Genomic DNA, 20,870 nt, shown 5'->3' with positions numbered 1-20,870 from the left:
CTACACAATCACAGCTTCTCCCAGGAAAGCTCCTGGAGCAAAAACCACTTGGCTACAGGACTTGCAGTGTATAAAGATACATATACACTGCACACACCCCTAGCATGGGTATAAATAGCAGTCTAGACACTGAGGCGCTACTTAGGCATGTAAAGACACTCCAGAGCTTCAGGTTATGTAGCCTACATGGCTCTCTGTACTTCCAAGTACTGTTTCCCTCTTTAATACTGCTACTTGTGGCAGTGTAGTGCCCCACTGCCTTCCCATTGCTGCAGGAGAGGGTCCGGCAGCCTTTCTCTGTCCCGTGTAGCTACACATCATGGTGTGGACTCAACCTGCTTTTCACTGCAGCATGTAGCTACGCATACTCTACACGCTGCTGCCAATGGTATGCAGTATAGATGTAGCCTAAAAGGAGCAGGCAGAATGAAGGTACAATGGGGTAACTCTTCTCTGTGCCTTGCTGTTAGCTGTCTCCCAAAGGGATCACCTAGCAAAGCCCTGCTTCCCCGTACAAGGATTGATAACACAGAAACCAGCTCTAGTAGATCAGTACAGCTCTTCTGGGTGTCCTAGGGTGTTGGTTATTCATGGGCCATAAGGAGTATTGTCCTTCCATGTTATACTGTGACAGACCTCTGGAAAATGCTGAGGTCAGTGCATGTGGCTAGGACCTGCAGCTCCATATCCAAACAGTCCAGGTGCTCTTTGCCTGCTGAGCCCAGGTGTACAGCATTGACATCGGACTCAAACCATCACTCCTCCCCAGAATGCAGGCTCTTCCTGTGGACTCTGTTTGCTAAACCACATTGTGGCAGCATTCAACCCAACACTAGGTTAGAATTTTCCAAAACTTCTGACCCTCATTCCCAAGCTAACTAGAATCTGACTGGTGCAAACCAAACCTGTGCATGCCACTAATCTGATGAGTGAACCTTGCAGCATCTCAGGATCCAGGCACAGCTCCAGAATCTTGGCTCTGGGGAGGAGAGTTTGAGAGGAATGAACATATTGCATAAGGCCAGTGGTCCGTCTAGTTTTATCAGACGTTGACAGTGGCCAATACCACATGCCTCAAGGGTAAAGTGTTTAAAACTTCCCATGGGGAACAATAATGCAACAATATGACCCCAGGTGGACCTTTCTTCCTAAGCCTCAAGCAGCTAATGGCTAGCTGAGTCCTAAAGCACATGGGCTTCTATCTCTTGTGAATGTAAGTTAATATAAAGAGCTGGGGGTTGGCAGGAGGAATACCAGTTCAGTGCATTAGTGAGAGTGGTGGATGTGCATCTGTCACTAGGAAGCACCCACTGTCTTGTGTCGCTCGGGTGCTCAGTTGGGTCTCCTCGCTTGTGTGATCTGAGTTTCACTCTGATGCTGTGTTTGCCTCAGCTCTGTCCCATCTCTCTTCCCTGTCCTTTCAGTCCTCTGGGACTCACAAGCGAGGCCCCTCCGAGGTGAGTCAGCTGAGTTTTGAGGGAGAGAAACCTCCAGAATCCCCCTCCCCACTGGAGATGAATGGACCCAAATTGTCTGTGGAGCCGGCCAAGAAGACTGCAGACAGACAGAGAAACGGACTCTCAGACGAAGGGATCGGCAGTGAGAACTCCATGAAAACCACCAGCAGCTCTGAGTCGTCTGGGATGGAGTATGGCAGAACTGTGCCCAGCACCCAGGAAGAGCCAATCACCAACCCCCAGTCAGGACTGTTGGATGACAAGGTTAATCCAATGGAGGAGAGAAGCTGCCAAAGCAAGCACTTGGAGCCAGTGAACAAAGATTGTCAGAGCATTGGGAACTGGCTGGAGAGCAGCCACCTGGAAAATGCTGCTGGGGAAAAACTTGCCAATGGGAATTTGGATTCTCCTATTCAGTTTGCCAGCAGTAAGTCCAAGAGGGATTCAGATTCTGGCAGCACTTCTGCTTCGGAAAGCATGGACCTCACCCTCTCTCTGTCTGCTGATCTGTCCCTTAACAGGGAGAGTGGATCGCTGTCCCTGAAGGTAAGGTAGGGGCCATTAATCAAAAATTAAAAATTGATTTTAATCTGGAACTAAATATTCAGACCTCGGCATTGAGACCCTGTTAGATTTCCCTGATTCCTTCCAGACAGCCCCCTTTCCTGATTCACCTGCCAAGCTTTTGGGTTTTTATTTTTCCCCTCAGGATGGTGATGATCTTTTGTCATGGAAGAAAAAGGGAGTTATCCCTCGTGTATGATGTTAATAGAGGATCCAGATACCGGGCTGATGGGTGAGGTAGATAAAGATGAATAGTGCAGGGATTTGGTTTTGCTTTGTGTTTAATGGCTGAATACTGCAGTAAGGATCAGCAAATGATCATCCCAGCAGAGGCAATCACATAAATGCATCAAAGCACTCAGGTTTCAGTTTCCAGGCAGCTGACACTGTAATAAACACCAAGCCACAAAATAATTCCAGTCTCCATCCAAAGCTTTCAGCAATAGAGCTTTAAATGGGTACCAACCCCATAGGCTGGGGAATAGCTTTGTTTAAGGGCAGATAATGTACCTGGAAGCAGAGGTTGTATGTAATGATTATTAATCTGTGGTACGGGGAATTAGCCTAACCGCTACTCCTTTTAAACATGTACTTTCTCAATGTTGCTACTGTATGTTGCATGCTCTTTTCCTTGACAGTCGCAGATTCCAAGCCAGTGAAATCTAGTTAAGGTTTTACATTCTGCAACTAATTATAGTCTTTGGTAAATCAGCGGGAAACCTGAAGCTGACATAACTGCTCCAGCCTTTTCCCTTGCGGGGCCTTAACAGAGTCTGTGAACAAATCCCAGCTGGAAAAACAAAAGAACTAAATTGCACCTTTGTACAGTGCTGATTAGCCTATTTCTTTCCCCTAAACACTGATAAAAAGTCAACTTAATTTGTTGTAAGTTTTCGATGGAGATCACTTGTGATTTCTCAAATGTGCCATGTCTCTGGCCTAGCTTGTCAGAGGTTACAGTTCTTTGCACTCAGATCTTCATGCAGTCTTAGCTTTTAGGGAGACCAGTGAGGACGATCGCAAAGCTCAGCATGAAGGGTCAGTATTGCTTTGATCGAGGACACAAAATAAATGAAGTGACTTTATTTGCTGAGTCCTGGAAGGAGAAGCGAGGTGCAATGTGACTTGGAGAGCCACAGATGTGTGTATTGCACAAGATCTTTGTCCAGTTGTCTGTGCGAGTGATGGTTTCCAGGTGTAGAAACATGCCCAAATAGCATTCCTAACAAAATTCCTCCTCCAGCTCTACTCTCTGCTGGGAGAGGAATAATTGGCATTTCCCCACCGGGAATCCACAGTTCTGCTAGTGGGGCTCTTGTGTATAGCAGTCTCATCCCTTCTCTTTAGTCTCCCTGTGATAAATGATCCACTTCCAGAGGCCAGCCAAGAACGTATCACATGTGTTAATCGTTCTCCCTGACGGGGGGCAGGTTGTAGGGAGCAATAAGTGACTAGAGATGCTGTTGTGTTTTAGCTAGATGTGACTCTAACTGTACTGGTAGCACCCTCAGAATAAAAATGAGGACATCTAGCTCTAGTGGAGAGCTTTCCTATACTGTACTCGCTGGGAAGCAGTAACACTGTCTGAAAGGCCCACAAGACAGTAGGTTGATTTCTACCTTCCATACCGCACGTTTGGGATTCTGGCACCAATTTAGTAAATGAATCTAATCTGAAGTCTTGTGCTGCTTTTCCCCCAACCCACTAGCTATACATGATGCAGCCTATGACCCATTCAAAGCACTGTGTGAGCATTAATTCTTGCCATACTCCCATAAAGTGGGGAGGCATCACTGTCCCCATCTGTAAAATCCTGCCCCTCATATAATTAAGGTGAAGTGACTTGCCCAGCTCCAGATAGGGGGATCCATGTCTGAACCAAAGTTAGGGCTTCAGCGTTCCTAGTTTCCAGCCCTTTGATCGGATCTCCTAGACCATTGGTTGTAACAGCAGAATTCCCCATTGGTTTCTAGATCTTAGTGGGCAAGGCCATTTTGCTACAAACTTGTGTAGAACTTTTCCTTTTTGCCCTAGTATGCAACCAATTGCAAGTGTGGCTTTTAGTGGCTCTTTTAAAAGTTTTCATGTGAAAGCAGAGCTCAAGCACAAACTTCCTCTCTGTTTCCTGATTCTGAGAGGTGTTGAGCCCCCCATTCACACTTTTAGTCCTTCTGGATTGAGGTCTGTGTGCTGAATTCCCTTCCTCCCAGCTGGGCAGTGGGGAAGGGATCAGTTAGCCTGTGCTCTGCAGAGGATGTTTCTGGCATGTTTTGGGATTTCCAGGCAGCTCCGATTTACATTCAGGGGAAGTGGCTGTGCTTATCTGTTTAGTTTCATATACTGAACAGATGCCGGCAGCTGAGGGACATGGGGGGGGGGGGGGGTGTTTCACTGCCTGCTCGTTGTGCTCCAGATGGAATCTCAACACGTACATGTGCTATTGCTAGATGGAGCCTCATGTGCATTGCACTGAATTGTACAGGACTAAGGGCTTGTCTATGTGGAAAGTTGCACTGAAATAATTTAGGGTGTGAGTTTAAACCAATATCACTAAACCTGTGCTGTTCACTATGTGTGGATGCCCTTATTATAGTCTGAGCTGTAAAGACACCTCCAGTCAAGCTTGCCTAACACTTTCTATTATAAGATCTTGGTTTTAGTTGCTTATAACTCTTTGCCAAACATACCATTTTGGCTGAAATTTTCCATGCTGGATGTCTGCCTTAGGTTGAATCTTTTTGGAAACATCAGCAAGAATGGTTCAGTTGTTTCTGGTAACGAGGTTAGGGACCAGAAGGGTAGGGCTGGGACTAGCTGGGCAAGGAGACTAAGACAAGAAGCTGGAGATTGTGGAGGGGAGACTGGGATGAGGACACAGGCTGGAGGAAATAGGGACAGAAGGGTCTGTGACCACTAGGGGTACACTCCCCTTCAGAACCTAGAACGGAACCTGAGATTCCTGTGTCTCAACATTCCTCTGCTGTCCGTAGAATATCCATAGAATTGGATTCTGCCCCTACTTCACAATTTCTATGTAACATTGTGCAAGGCAGCTAACCCGGACTCTTCACAGGTGCCTCTGTGTGTTCCTCATTGTCAAAGTGCCCAGCATGTTACTCTGAGGGCTGAGCACACTCAACTGCAAATGAAGTCAATGGGAGCTGTGCTTTAAACATATAAAGAGCTATATAATGCTAAGTACAATGAAAAATCAGGCCCATGATGGGCACCAAATCTCATGATGGGCACCTAAAATTAGTGGACACTTGACCTTAATTTCTGTCTTAGTTCTCCATCTGTAGAATGGAATGATGATGATATTTGGTACTTCTAGAGCACTTTTCGTCTTTAGATCTCAGAGTTTTACACAGGAGGTCAGGATCATTTTACATTTTTACAGGTGGAGAAACTGAAGCACAGAGAGGTAAAGGTGACTTGCTCAAGGTCATCCAGCAAGCCAGTGGCAGAGTCCAGACTAGAACCCAGGTCTTGAGTTCCAGTTCAGTGTTCTATCTGCTAGGCCACACTGCCTCTCTCTGGAGTATTGTGAAAACAAACTCACTAATCTTTGGAAAGCACTTGGGTACTATAGTGCCGAGTGCCACAGAAATGCCCTTGAGGAAATTCTGTCTTAGAGCAGGAGTTTGAATGCTGTGCAGGTAGTAAGACATGAGGCCACACTGAGATATTGAATATCTGCTCAGTAACTGAGCACTGTGCATCCTTTGCACTGAATGAAGCAGGAGAAATAGCGTGTGATCATGTAATTAAAGACTATACCATAATACATATGCAGAAATGGACTAAATTAAGGTAGCCTGGGCAACCTTAATTCTGGCATTTCCTAACCTCTGAATGTTTGGCTTTGCAACCATCATGTTCTCTTAACATAGCTATTTGGCTGTAATTTAGGTTACAGGTGCCTTCTCTTGATTTTTAGCTTAAGTAGTTTGCTTACTGACTTAAACCAAATGAAGCTAGTCTTAGACAAGAATCTGCAGGCAGCCTTTTGCACCCATGTATTGGTCTGAAAACAGATTTAAGTTATACAGGCACAACTCCTTCATATAAACAAGTCCTTTGACTGTTCCCTTTGTTGCTGAATTGAGCAACAGGCTCTTCGTGGGCCCAGTAAACTCTGGGCTTCTCAGGCTCACTGGAAGCTCTTGCAACCGTTTTTTTCCCTAACGTAGTCATTATTGCTGGGAAAGGTAAAAGAATTTACTCACTCCAGCCTTCCCCTCTTCCTTTCTTTTTCACCCTCCTGCTGTTCCTTCCACCCCTATGGCCACCTTCCAAAATGCCACATGGCTTATGTCATTTCCTTCCCACATTCATGACAAAGAAATTCAGTCACTGGGCCCTATTCTCCAGCCTGTAAGAACAGATGGCAACTGCAGCCTACTGCACCACTGAACGAGAGAGCGAAAACGCTTGTCTCTACCTGTACTAGGGAAAGTAAGCCAAAGATTTATTTGTCTGCTTCTTCCCTGTAAGGAGCTCAGAGCTGCTGGTGATTAGCAAAGTATAAATCCCTAGCAATATAGGGACCCAAATTCTGATCCAGCAGACAAAGCTGCTTATCATTCTAAATGCACCAGTTAGGAATTTATGTCCTGACTTTTGAAGGTGCTGAGTGTTTGCAGCTCATGTTGTGTTTAGTGGGAGCTGCAGTGACTCAGGGTACGTCTAAACCGTAGTTAAAAACCCGCAGCTAGCTGATGCCAGCAGGCTCGGGCTAAGGAGCTGTTTAATTGCAGTGTAGACATTCGGGCCTGGGATCTAGGACCCCACAAGGTGGGAAGGTCCCAGAGCTTGGGCTGCAGCCCGACCCAAAACGTCTATGCAGCAATTAAACAGCCCTGCAACCCAAGCCTCATAAGCCAGAGTCAGCCGTGGATGTCTAATTGCAGTGTAGACATAGCCCTGGGATCTTCAACAAGCTGTCACCTACTTAAAAAGGGAAAGGTCACAAATGTCGTGTCTGTGGATTCCTACATTCATAGATTCTTTACGCCTTAGTCTCAGGATATGAACAAGAGGGACCCTGACGTCGGCCATCTATATGGCTAGATATGGAGGAGAGAGTTCTCCAATTGTTGGATTGCTTCTGTTTTTAAGTAATGCTTTTGTACTGAGGATGCTGACTGTTCTAACATGATCCCAATATTTCATTTTAACAATAAATGAGAGCATAGTGTGGATTTGCAGGATAAATGAGGCAAAGCTGTATGCTTGGTTTTTGAATGAGTTCTGTTTATTCTGTTGAGAGGCTGTTGTTTCTTTTATTAAAAATGCTAATGGAATTATTTTGAGATCTCTGGCCATAGTGCTTGGCTGTTATACAGGCCACTGGCACAGCTTCAGCTCATAGTGTGCATTAAACAGTAACCTAGAATTTCATTTCATGACCTCTCTCATGTTTTTTGTTTGTTTTCCTTCTCTCCTACTGCATGTTAGGATTCCAGGATGCACAACAAGACACTGAAACGGACCCGGAAGTTTGTGGTGGATGGAGTGGAAGTGAGTATCACCACCTCCAAGATCATCAGCGAGGATGAGAAGAAAGATGAAGAGATGAGATTCCTCAGGCAAGTTGGTCACTGGGAATTTGGGAGGGTTGGCTTGGCTGGCTCCCAGGACTAACAATGGGACACAGAGCCTTTCACCTGAGCACATACCCAGTAGTGACCTCAATTCTTCACATGGTAGCGAAATGTTAATGGAAACAGGCCAACTCACAATGGGCAGCTGTCCACAACGTACAAACCACCTCACTGGCACCCTTGTTGGCAGTCCCAGTATAGGCTAAGGATTGGACACTGACACTGGACATTGAGGTACCCTCTCACTTATGGGCCACGCATTCACTGCTGAGGCTTACCAGTGGCACTCTGTGGGGGAAGCTTGCACTGCCTCTGTCTTGGCTAAGCCTGTTGTGTGGATACGCTTACTTCCATTTCCAGAGCCGTCAGTGTGACACATCAACTCAACTAAAATAAACTAATAAAGCTTCTCAAGATGCTTTTGTTCCTTGGCTTTTGTGTTTGCTCAGATACACTTTTAACAGCGGAAGAACTAAGAGGAATTGTAAAACTTTGAGGATCACTTAGTATTGGGTATGTTCAGGCCCTCCAAAGCTTTAATTCAGTTACATTTTTGTAGCCTTCAAGCCTCTAGGATTCTAGTGTGGGGAGAGAGGGCTGTTTCTGGTTTCATTATGATTAGTGGTGACAGTGAAATGAAAGGCTTATAAAAATCCAGGGTCTGATTCTTTGTTACAACAAGATCCCTCAACACTGCTCTGGAGGGCCCGCTGAGGATATCCCTTGCTTGATGACAAGTCTCTAAGCCAGGGGTCTCAAACACGCGAGTTCTTTCATGCAGCCCACCGAGCTCCCGTGCGCCCCTCCTCCTGCACGCCCCTCTGCCTGTCCCATGGCGCCGCGAGCCCCGCACCGCTCCCTGAAGCGGCCGGAACCATGCCTCTGCGGCCGTGGGGGTGGGCAGAGGGCTCCGTGCGTTACTCTCGCTTCCAGGCACTGCCCCCCGCACTCCCATTGGCTGGGAACCGGTGGGGTGTCAATGATGCAGCCCTCAGGCCAATGCACTAGTCCTCATGTGGCCCTCATGGTCTTTTGAGTTTGAGACCCCTGCTCTAAGCTATCCCTGCTCCCATAAGGTACATTACTCTTCAGCTAGTCTGTTTCCCAAGTGCCATGGGAAACTTACTCTAAGTTGGAGCAGTCTTGAGGCTGCCTCAGCTTGCACTGAGGGCCGGGCAGGTGCCAAGGGCCCTAGAATACAGGGAATGCAAAGATGGCTTAAAGCCCCCCTTGCACCCTCGTCTTCCTGCCCAAGTACAGGGAAGGAGTAACTGAAAATTGGGCCTCTGTTTTCATAATTGGCCTGCTCTACCTACACTACTGGATGTGTGTGGGGGCAAGTGGGACAGAGAAGGGATTGAAAACTCTCGCATCACTGCACAAACGTGCATTCAGGGAAAGCTGCCATTTCACAGGGTTTGCCCAGCAGGTTTAGTGCATTTTCTTTGCATATCTTTTCCCACTTGCAAGTTTCATATCTGGGTTGTTTTCCTGCTGCATGTTGGAATGTGCCAAGATATTGATTTTTAAGGCTGGAGTGGAGAGGAGCCGATCTTGTTGGGCCAATTGATTTAATGGGGTGAGTGTGTTTTGATAAGGGAAATTGCTCTAAAGTGGCTTTCCCAGCAGGATTCCCAGATCTGGTGTGCTGAAGAGTATAATGCTAATGCACTGTAGCAAAGGTCACACTGGGAACTTCACTTAAAAATCGTGAACACCCCTCTCCCCCGCCCCACACACACCCCACCCCAGGACATCATCAGTTTCCAGCTGAGCCAGCTGTAAATCTGGTAAATGGGCATGGATGTGACACTCGGACCACGCTAGGACTCCCTAATAGATGTTTCAGTGCAAGGCAGATGACTAGATCAGATCTGAGGTGTAACATCTCCTTGGTTCACATGGGAAAATTACCCTTCCCACCATATGTGTCATGGACTGCCCTCACTCCTGAATTTGCAGGATGGGCAGGGCAGCCCTAACTCAGGTTGAATTGTATTGCAAAGACTACTATAAATTTAGACTGGATGGGATGTAATAGACCAGTTTTATCCTGCTGGGTAGGAGAGGCTTGTTTCCTACAAGTATATCTTCAAGGGGTTTCTCTAGACAAGTTTTAACTGTCCCAAGCAATGGGGTTCCACTGCTATTCTGCTGGCTAATCGATCTTGCCTGTAAGATTTGACCCTCTTGCCTTTGTTAATATCGCTAACATCCTGCCTTCCTACAGACAGAGAACTGGTGCCATGGAGCCTGGATGCAAATCAATGAATCTGCATTTACCTCGCTCCCCAAGTTCAAAGCTGTAACCTTTTCCTGATCATTAGGTGGGGTGCCTGTGTGGTTGGTTGGTTGGTTTGCACTGTGGCTGAATAGTCATTGAAAATGCTATTTCTGCTCCCATGTAATTTCACTTACAAATTCTGCCTACATAGGGAAGGCACCAAGCCTGGAATTTTACTGGTGGGTTTTTTAACCCTTTTAGGCGGCAGGAGTTGCGGGAGCTGCGCCTGCTTCAGAAAGAGGAACACCGGAACCAGACCCAACTGAACAACAAACATCACCTGCAGCTGGAACAAATGCTGAGGCGCTTTGAACAAGAAATGTCGGTATGTGAGAAGGGGAAGGTGAACCTAAAGGTCCTGGTTGCTTTGACTTCTCCTTTGCAGCCGTTCTTCAGATACAGAGTGAGAGATGCCATGTGCTCTAACAATAGGCATTGAATATCCTTGCTGACCAGCCTACGCAAGCCACTAAAAACTAATCCTAAACCCTTGCTCACTCTTCTGAAGCGATGCTGGCTGGATTCACTTTGCTGGTGGAATGTATCACTCAGAGAGGGCACAACAAGGAAACCCTATGAGAGCCACAGCCCTACGCTTGTTTGCCAGAATCCATTGCTGTGGGCCAGAACTTCCTTTATACCCACACTATCCAATAGCAAAGGGAAGGTGCTGGGCCAGCTCTTGTCCCCATATTCTGGTGGTGTCGGAGCCGAGCCCATAGGTGAGATTTTGGGTACTATAAACTGAATTCAGGTGAATTGTGCTGCAGTGATTTACAGGCTGTGTGCCGAGCTGAGCCTGGTCAAGGGAGAGAAGTCAGCATGTGAAGTAAATGGATGTTTTTTTATAGCCAAGTCAGGTTTTTTAAAAAAAACTTTCAGGAGCCAGCAGATAAGTGTATCCTGTGTCCTGTCAGTAACCCTCAGTCTGCTTGGAGGTCAAGAGGGACTATATGCATTTCATGTTTCCCTAAATATTTAGAGACTTTCTTGACCTGTTTGACATGGTGTCCAGTTGAATTCCTCTTTAAAAGGAAGTACCTGCTCGCTAAGATTTTTGCCAACATTGTGGTATGACACATTAAGGAACATTAAGATGTGCTCCCTTTACAGTTATCCTGAGGCACTTAGCTATCAAACCATATCCCACAAGGGCCCATGTTTCTCCTGACGCTAGTATAATGTTGGTGTGACTCGAGTAGAAAGAAGACAGATATATCTGTATCGACAGAGTGAAATGTTGCAGAAGGCGATGTCCTTCAGTGGTTTGCATACCTAGGGATGTTGAACATGAAATCTTACATTTGGGCTTCTCCCAGCACCAATCTCTGCCCAGGACTGTCACTACTAGACTGATATTGCACGTCCGGAAAGAAATTCACCTGCTGAGCTGTTTGAGCCAGAGATGGAATAAGGGGGGTTCTGTCGCTCAAGATTGAGGTGCATTGGCAGAACTGGGGGTGAGACATTTGCACAATGCCTGCCAACCCCAAGCTTGGCTCTGTCCAATACAATTAGTATCTCATTTTCATAAACTTCTTGTGTCTACTCGTGAAAAGAGACTCAACTCCTTCAGTGCTCACTATTTTTGATTTGAGAAAGAATTGAGCCCAGAGAGGGTTCAGTCTGAACCTCGTTCTCTTCCCCCCTCCCCCCCATATAGGCAAAAAAGAAATTCTACGACACTGAGCTGGAGAACCTAGAACGTCAACAGAAGCAGCAGATCGAGAAGATGGAACAAGATCACTTGTTACGCCGGCGGGAAGAGGCAAGGCGCATCCGTGCTGAGCAAGAACGAGACTACAACAAATTCCAGGAGCAGCTTAAACAGAAGAAGAAGGAGGTAAAAATGGGAAGGGGATAGGGGAAGAACTGGTATGCGTTAGCTGTTATGGAGAGCTTTTTCTTCCAGGAGTGGATCGTGGAATCCTTACCCATGAGATAGCTTGAGGGTGGGGAGGTGAGAGGCAGCCGTAGCTGTCTTCAGTGGGAGGCTTCTTCTTTTCTCTTATGCCCTAGGATTGTTCCTGTTGCCCAGCTCCTGAGGTGGAGCTTCAGTTTAAGTTACCCACTGAGAAATCTCTTCTCCTGTCTCAAAGGTCAAGACCGAGGTTGAGAAGCTTCCCCGGTATGTCCGCAAGGAGAGCATGAAGGTGAAGACAGAGGAATTTGCGCAGAAGAAGCAAGTCTTGGTAAGCCCAAGAAAGGATTAGCCCCACACCAAAGAGCAGAGGGGATGCAGGAGGGGGCACATGGTGACTTGGCTTCTTACCTCCAAGTGCCACAGGGCTTAAAATACCGAAGGGGCACATAAAGTAACAGCTGGAAAACTGCTCACTTTACTGCCATCTCCCCCCAGGAACGAGAGTTTGTAGCCAAACAGAAAGAGGATCTGGAGCTGGCCATGAATAATATCATGGTGCAGAACAGGAAGGAGATCTGCGACAAGGAGCGCGAGTGCCTGAACAAAAAGCAGCAGCTCATGAGAGGTGAATGGGATTGGGTGGGGATGGAGAAAACAAATGCTGTAGTGATGGGTTTATCCAATGCTGGCTCTTCATACACAGCAGACGCTGACCTAGCTGCAAGCTGGCAGGAGAAGGATTTAACAATAAACTGCCTTGCCAGATCCTGCCTGAATGTTTAATAATAATAATAATTAATAATTAATACTTAGTGGTTTAATCTCCAAAGCGCTTTACAAATACAAACCAATTAGGCCTCATAATTACAAGAGACAATTCACAGATATAGCTTGCCTCTTGGAAAACAGGAGGTGGTGTATAATTGCCCCTTCACCTGCTTTACTGCTCCTGAGTAATGGGATCAGTAGAGCTCAGGAGAAAGAGAGAGAGAGAGAGAGAGAGAGAGAGAGAGAGAGAGAGAGAGGGTGTGTGTGTGTGTGTGTGTGTGTGTGTGTGTGTAATTTCTCTCCTCTTCCTTAGACCGAGAAGCCTCCATCTGGGAACTAGAAGAGCATCACCTACAGGAGAAACACCAGCTTATCAAGCAGCAATTGAAGGACCAGTATTTCCTCCAGAGACATGAGCTGGTCCGAAAGCATGACAAGGTAACAGAGTTAAGCCCTTCCTGACCTTGACCCTTTCTGCCGCCCAGCAAGGCGCAGTGAGGCACTGCCTGGAACCTGCCCCTGGTGGTTCTGCAAGGAGTTGTCATTCCCACTCTTTGAACTGCGTGCCCCTGAGAGCTAAGGGAATGGGAAAAGGGGGATGGTGGTTGTCGCAGGTGAGTGGGCATGTAGCAGGACAAGGAGTGACTGTCAGCCTGCTTTGTTGCTAATATGTGGGATCCCTTCCGTGGGCTGTGAGAGTGTTGCCTTAAGGAGAGAGGCATGTGCTTAGAGACCTTAGACAATGAGCTATTTCCAGAAAGTCTCTGATGTGTTGCTGGTTTACAGGATGGCAGGGGAATTGAAAGTATGAAATAGTTGTATGAAAGCAGCAGGGCTTTGTAGTTAACCTGACTCACTTGAAATCCTTCAGTAAGATACCTGTGATCAGTATTGCCAAATGAGGATCCTAGCTGTTCTGTGGAGAAGAGCCCACCTGCCACCCTTGAGGGACAAGGATAGCACTGCACCTGTGTTTCTGCACCTGGAATGTTGCCATGATGCAAATTACCCGGAGAACTATCTGCTCAGATTCTGGCTCTTTGCATCTTGCCCATGATCAGTTGTGTCTTCATTTCTCCCTTTGTGATGGGAGGGGCCCCACTCCCACCTGGAGCATGGGGAATCCTTGCCCACCAGGCCATGTCACGGATTCAGAAGGGAGCACATGGCAGCTCAGACAGATCTGAGTCCCTGTTGTGGGCTGCCATTTTTTCTTCATCTTAACCTCCATCCCCCGCTTTTCCTGTGGCCTGTTTGACAACCTCCCTCACATTGTTTTCCTATAGCCCTAGGGAGGAGCTTTCGTTCTAGTCACCAATGCTGCGGTGTTCTCCACCTTTCCCCAGCACGGTAACCACCCTCATGCTCTCCATTGGCCTGACTTTCATTTTCTCTTTGCTGACCTTGCTTTCTTTCCCTTTCGGCTTTGGTGATCCAGGAGCGGGAGCAAATGCAACGGTATAACCAGCGAATGATAGAGCAATTGAGGATTCGGCAGCAGCAGGAGAAAGGTCGTCTCCCCAAAATCCAGAGGAGCGAAGGAAAGACCCGCATGGCCATGTACAAGAAGAGCCTCCACATAAACTCCAGCGGGAGCATGTCAGAACAGAGGGAGAAGATAAAACAGGTCAGGCTCACTGAGCCAAGTGGTAATGCTGCAGAACACATGGTGCTATGGAAACTTCCCCCACGGCCTAGAGGTGGAGCACTGCACTGCTTTGCGGATGACATAGCAGTGCTAGAGGGAAACGCCAGCCATCTTTCAACAGTAGCCCACCCTGGGAAACTAAGGGGTAGCATTGATATGCCCTGTGGGAGGAAAGCAGTGGTATAATGTGTCAGTCCTCCCGTAACCCATGAAAACCTGTATCAAAGTAGTGCAGAGTCCTGCACTCAGGGATTTCCAAAGGTGGCACCTAAGTGACTTAGAACAAGTCAGTGGGATATGTGCTTCTAAACCCCCAGAACCAGCCATGCCACTGCAGGTCCCGTTATAAGGAGTAAGGGAAACGATTTCTGATCTCCTGTTTAAAATGAATTGACCACGTTCATTAGTGTTAGGAGCCTGAAGTGAAAACTGCTCCTCGGATCTGGAGTTGCTGCTGAATGCCCCCAGCTCATCCAACTGCTCAGTGGATTTTCAGGAGAATATCAGCAGCATAATAGGCCTGCTGCAGGCCCAGCAGCTTAACAATGAAGTGGCTCACTTCCAGGATGAGCTCTTGTTGACGTAAAAATACCTGCGTGTGGGTACTGGATGTCCACGTGGGTCTGGGATGTTCTGGGGCAGCCTAGGCGAGTGCCAGCAGCCACTATATTTAGGTCCATAATATGTTTATTTTCCAGGCTAGAGGTGGAGCCTCATTTTAAAGTTGCTCAATTAAAAGAGCACCTGTTTTGATCACCGCCTCTCGCCTGACTCTGTGGAGTGGGGCCTGAGTTTTGGCCAGGTTCTTTTGAATGGGTTATATACGGAGGTAACAGTTAAACTGAGCATTTAAGTGTCGCCCACCTTTTGCTCTTTATTCCTTTGATGGTGTCAGCTCAGTAACTTCTTAGCCAGCCTCTGCGCTTGAGTGACTGAGGTGCTGGGGCCTGCTTTCTGTTCCAGTTCGCTCAGCAGGAAGAAAAGCGGCAAAAGGCAGAGCGGCAGCAGCAGCAGCAGAAACACGAGTTCCAGATGAAGGAAATGAGTGCCCAGTGTGAGAGCAACGCCAATGAACTGCAGCAACTGCAGGTAACCTGATCCTGAGGCAGAGCGGCGGGTATGCAGTCAGACGTAGAGGCTGAGTGGGGGAGAGCACCATTCCACTAGCATTGCCTGTACGGAGGAGGGGTCTTGGCTGCCGTGAGAAATATATGGTTGTGGGAATTGGCAGTTCAGGTTGACTAAACCCTCCCATCTGTTCCTATTAGAGGGTTCCCTTAAACAAGCGATCATAGTTCAGAGCTCTGAGCTGCCTAAGGTTCAGCAGAAGTGGTGTAAAACCATAGGATGAGCCTGGGTGGAGAGGGGTCTCCATTTCATCTGGGGCATGTAGGGAGGGGATGGTACTAGTGTCTCCTTGATACAGTCCACCAACAGACTCCTTATACCTTCTTCTGGCTGTTTTATTTAGAATGAGAAGTGTCACCTCTTGGTGGAACATGAGACCCAGAAGCTGAAGGCCCTGGATGAAAACCACAACCTGCACCTGAAGGACTGGCGGGATATGCTGAGGCCACGGAAGAAGGTAACATTCCCTGCATGCAGGCCACTGGAGCCTGGTTGGCTGGCAGGAGTTGTCAATACAGTGACAGCATGTGACCGCAAATACAACTCTCTTGTTTGTTCATTTCTGCATTAAGGCTCTGGAGGACGAGCTGAACCAGAAGAAGTGGGAGCAGGAGATGTTCTTCAGACTGAGCGAGGAGGCAGATGGTCAAACCCCAGCATCCCCAAACAAACCTGTCAAGTTTGTTCCCTTCAGCTCTGCAGAGTGCTCATAACGCCTGGATCCGGGCAGCCCAGCAAGCTAGCTGACACTTGCTCTACCTTGGTGAGCTGTGGATAAGCAACTCAGGACTGCTGGGACCTTCTCACTGACACACCAGCCTCCCACAGGGCAGTGCCCTTCTGTCCCTCTGCTCTGCCTGAGAGAAATACGGCCTTCTGCTACTTCTCTCTGACACTGTGGAAGATCAGCTTGATTCTGAGCAGAGGTGGCATTTCCTGGGGCTGGCTCACTCTTCCAGAAGAGCTGCAGTGACACTCCCAGCCGGGAGAGCTGGCAGGGCACTGCCCGTGATCCTACTCGTGCTGTCTGCTGAACTCTTTATCCCGTGGATGAGCCTGGTGCCCATGCTGCATCCAATCCTAGATTGGAGCAACAAATGCTATGGACATTAGAGGTGTTAGAGGCTCTCAAAAGCTGTTCAAAGTGGTTATTTAAACATCCCTGTTCTTCGTGGCTACCTCCTTCCCCTCTGTGTTGCCAGGGCAGTGGCTGGGTGCAGTTTGTCAGCATTAGCACTGTGTGATGCTACCCTGGCCTTCTGGATCCGTGAGGCATACAAAGGTTGAGATGGTTTTCTTACAAAACGCAAAGCGGAGTTACCTGCATTTTACTGTGGTCTCCATCTCCCCTGGTTGCTCGAAAGGGGTTCAGCAGTTTTTCCTCCCAATTTAAACCCTGGGGGATTAGCTGGGCTCCCCCGCTGAAATGTGTCTGCTTTTCCTTTGTTTGCCCTGGGAGTTGCTGTTAAGTGGCACAGCTCCCCCTCAGGTTCCTAGTTACTCTGTGGCACTCGCTGACCCCGCAGGACTGTGTGGGGTATGGTGTCTAAGAGTCAAACCTGGCTGTCCCACAGGGCAGCATGAAGCATCATAGCTAAGATGCTAGGCCAGCCTAAAACTCTTGCTGACTAAGAAAGGTTATGGTTGGAAGGAGGAGCGGGGAGAAGTTCATGGTTTTACTCAGTTCAGCACACTGAGGTGTCAGTAGTGATCATGTGCACTCTGTATGGGGGGTTACTGCTTCCAGAAAAGACTTTTATCAGCCCTCAGAGCTGTGCACAAGCTGGAGTTCGGAAAGTGCTGTGCATTTTTGGAGCATGTAGATTAGCCAGCCAGACCTTTGCAATACAAATTACTTGCTGCAAAGCTTGGTTTCAAAGGATTGAAACTGGCAAAGACCCAGGCAGTCTGGATCTTAAATTGGTGATAAGGAAAGATGCAATTGACATCTCCAGCTGGCTTGTAGCTGTATAGAGTAACTTATTCCAGAAGTGATGCCTAAGCTTCTTAAGCAAAGACCTTGCAAAGGTCTTGTCATGACTTTCTCACATTCTTCTGGCTTCCTGCCAGGGGTTGGGGTTGTACAAAACTAAATAGGGCAGTTGTACCTCAAGTTCTGTCTACCTTTTTTCACCCACATACACACGATGCTGCAAATCAGAGTCTCTCTCTCCATCCCCAACACACACAGACTGGCACCATGATGGTCTACATCTCTGTTTAATTGTCACGAATGCATTTTGCAGTAGCGACTGGGTAGGAGTAAGATTCCCTTATCCAAGCCTAGGCACTGCCAATCCTGAGAAGTCCCAAGGTATCCAGTCTGCGGCCAGTCTCCTTATACTGTTCCAATCAGCAGAGTAGCAAGTGAATCTTGTGTTTCTGATACAGCTGCTTTCTGATTTTGACAAGAGCACAGAACTACCATAGGGTACAGGGGGCCTGTATATGCAGCATCCTATCCCTTGTGTGACTGTCTGATCACAGAACAGCATTTGGTAGCAGTTAGCTTTTGCTTCCTTGTCATTTTATGCTTAAATCATATCTTCCAGTCATGGGATCCTTATTAAAAAATATTCCACCTAAGAGCAACTGTGTCCTCATCTCAGGTGGTGTCCCAAGAGACTCACTAACTCTGCTAGGTAGCACCAGCTTGAGGAGACACGTATGTTAGCGTAGAATCCTAAATACATGGGACGTTGAAAGACTTTGCAGCTCAAAGGTGTAAGTTTCAAAACAGCTTTGTACCAAAGAGGGGGACATTTTCTATTCATTTAGAATTTTTAAAAAGTATCTTTCAGTTTCCTGAAAACTTGTGTCCTCTTAGCTGTTTTGAGTTCCCTATGAAATTAAAGTTATTACTATTTTATTCCTTTGCTCCCAGTATCTCTGACAGACTGACCTAAGCAGCCAGCCATACATAGTGGCGGCTTGACTGATACTTCAACAGAAAAAGAAATGCACACAGAAGAACTGCATAGTTGGTTGTACCCTCTCTCAAAGCACCATGCGTTCTGAGACTTGGGGGTCCTCATTTTTTTTTTACTCACTACTCAGCACCTTTTCTGAAATGGTTAGTTTACCTCTATCTGCAGTATAACTGGTCCATTTCCCTAAATATCAGCTATGCCTTCATGATGTACCATCCTGTATGGTGATGTTGCCTGTCTGGGAGTCGATGTAGGAATGAAGGAGGTGAGTTGAAGAAGGACCTGGGTTGACTTGAGCCTTCTGATAGTGTTAGAAATATCTTACAGTAGCCCTGGGGCCATTTCTTGTTCAGTCTTGCTGCTGTAAATTTAGAGGAACTCTGAAATCACTAGTGTCCCTGCGATTGGAATCTGCCTCCTCATCTTTAATGCGTGTGTGGCTGAAATGTTGATCATTGGAAGGACTTTCTGGAATACCTACACATAAGATACTTTTCCGGTTTAAATCTTTATGCTGGAAATATAGAGAGGAGGAACAAGTCAAAACATGAACACAGTATTCTAGACAGATGCTTCTCCGAAATCCATGCTGAAGAATCGGTCAAACCTAGACTTACTCCTAGCTTGGGGCAAGAGTTTGATTTGTATGTTGTGCAGCTGTGGATGATGGGGACAACTTATGGGGGCTTCCAGCTTGAATGGGATATGCCAGCTCTTTGAAAATCGGCAGTCATTCACTCTTCAATTGATCTTATTGGTGGCTGGGAACCTGTAACTTTGTTGCCATTTTCTTAACCTGGGCTTGGGAACTCTTTTTTTCTGATGCCGTTTGCTGCCTCTCGATTTGCTGTACAGGTGCACTGTAGCTTTATAAAAGTGCAATACTGATCTCTAAAAGGAGAGCAGTGAACTGCATTTTACAGTTGCAACATTTAAAGGAAGCTTGTTCTTCCTTTTAAGGGCCAGATTTTTCCCCTCTTTGGAAGTAACCTTTTTTCTAAGGCAAATAAAAACCAACTTATTTTTGTCGGTTGTGGGGAGGGGATGTCATTTGTATGCGACTTTGAATAAAAGGTTTTTTGGAAATATTTTGTAAAGTGTCTTCAGTGGGGCAGTCACTCTGAATAATAATAATCTAATAAAGTAACAAAGTGAGATACTGGGTTTGTGTAACGTTCTGTGTACTCTCTGAACTTGGCTTCAGATTGGCAGAGTTAGCCGTCTGCATGTATACTTGGGTTTATCTGTGTGAGGGGGCTCTGTGATACCTGTTCTGGGCTATGAAAACCTTGCAAAACAGAACCTCCATTTTCTGAATCGAGCTGGCGGTTCTGAAAATGCTGTCGCTGCATGTAGCAACTTTGTGTTGATGGATCTCTGCAGGGAAGCTAGACCTCTCTTCTAGATCTCGGCTTCAAGCTGTAGCTCTTCTAAAGTGCTTGCTGATGTTAATCTAAAGATAGTTAAAGAGTGACGCTGTTTGGCAAAGCGAGGAACTACACTTTCAATGGGACTTGTATTCTGCCTTGAACTCGTCAGTAATAGTAATAGTGCTATGGCACCTTTTAGTTTTGAGGAGCTCAAAACCCTTTACAAACATTTGTGAATTGGCCATGCCAACTTCTGATGCTGCATGTGGTTACATATGAGACCCAGAGGTTAAGTGACTAGTCCAAAATCACAGAGCTGGAATAGAACCCATGTAGACTAATGTCCAGTTCTATGTCGTTAACCCCTGGACCATGGTTTCATCTTTTGCTGGGGTGGACTCTGGCTTTGGGAACATCATAAGATTGTGATACAGTACTTCTTTCTTTATTGCGTTTATTCAGGAAGGCTGTCTGTGGCTTCTACACTACTTACTTCTATAGTCTGCTCTGTCTAAATCTTTCTGTCTGTAACAGGCCATAGGGCCTGTTTAAACTTCATTTTTTAATAAATTTTGCTATAAATTCAAATTATAAACCAGTTTATATTATCCCCTTGGTGCCTGAAGTCTGGCATCAAGTGGGAGGAGGGGCTCTCGGCTGAGACTGTATAGTTTTATAATGGGAACATGATGTGCTCCAGGACAATAGAGTAGGTGGTGGAAATAGAAAGCAAAGGTACTTTGAAGAACTGCCTGTGCGTTGATGTCTGCATAAGAGTTGGATGTAATGGACCTCAGTGGAATAACAAAGAGATCAGACACCTCTTGGTACATGCATTTAATCTCTGCCCATGAGAGGCCTTAGGATGGAAAGGCAGGAGTTATAGGTCGATAGGATGGGAACTCAGGCATGGGTTATAGGAAGTGGGGAAGGAGGGGTAGCTCTGCTGCCAGAAACAGCACTGCTGCTTTTCTAATTGGTCTGGGAAGCAACGCTCCTCTCCTTAGTGGGTGCAGTCAGAACCCCTCTTCTTGTTTCAATCTACTCAAGCCATTGGGCTAGAAAGGAACCCCAAAACAAATGCGACTGAGAGCTGATTGGGTGTTGGAATGCCAAGACTGAATGATCTGTGTTGCACTCTTGTCTTCAGAGACTGGAATCTGCAATCCTTCAGCCAACGTGACCGCTCATGTCGTTTTACACCTGCAACACCATGCTGAGAAAAATGTAATCACAAATAGACTCTCTGGC

General features: G+C 46.8%; 1 protein-coding gene across 1 annotated transcript in view; it reads left to right on the top strand.

The window, feature by feature from the left end:
- Nucleotides 1-19,330, top strand: part of STK10 (serine/threonine kinase 10) — a 75,928-nt gene extending 56,598 nt beyond the window's left edge. The window contains exons 9-19 of the mRNA XM_038413315.2: nt 1,425-2,003; nt 7,482-7,612; nt 10,113-10,236; nt 11,575-11,754; nt 12,011-12,103; nt 12,271-12,400; nt 12,857-12,981; nt 13,982-14,170; nt 15,155-15,280; nt 15,663-15,776; nt 15,892-19,330. Of these exons, the coding sequence (XP_038269243.1) occupies nt 1,425-2,003; nt 7,482-7,612; nt 10,113-10,236; nt 11,575-11,754; nt 12,011-12,103; nt 12,271-12,400; nt 12,857-12,981; nt 13,982-14,170; nt 15,155-15,280; nt 15,663-15,776; nt 15,892-16,032 (1,932 nt within the window). The 3' untranslated portion in view covers nt 16,033-19,330. The remainder of the gene's footprint in view (nt 1-1,424; nt 2,004-7,481; nt 7,613-10,112; nt 10,237-11,574; nt 11,755-12,010; nt 12,104-12,270; nt 12,401-12,856; nt 12,982-13,981; nt 14,171-15,154; nt 15,281-15,662; nt 15,777-15,891) is intronic.
- Nucleotides 19,331-20,870: the final 1,540 nt, after the last annotated feature.

Source organism: Dermochelys coriacea, chromosome 8 (assembly GCF_009764565.3).
Source record: "Dermochelys coriacea isolate rDerCor1 chromosome 8, rDerCor1.pri.v4, whole genome shotgun sequence".
Taxonomy (NCBI): Eukaryota; Metazoa; Chordata; order Testudines; family Dermochelyidae; genus Dermochelys; species Dermochelys coriacea.
Note: the sequence above shows the minus strand (reverse complement) of the source record. Positions and strands in the feature narration are given on the sequence as shown.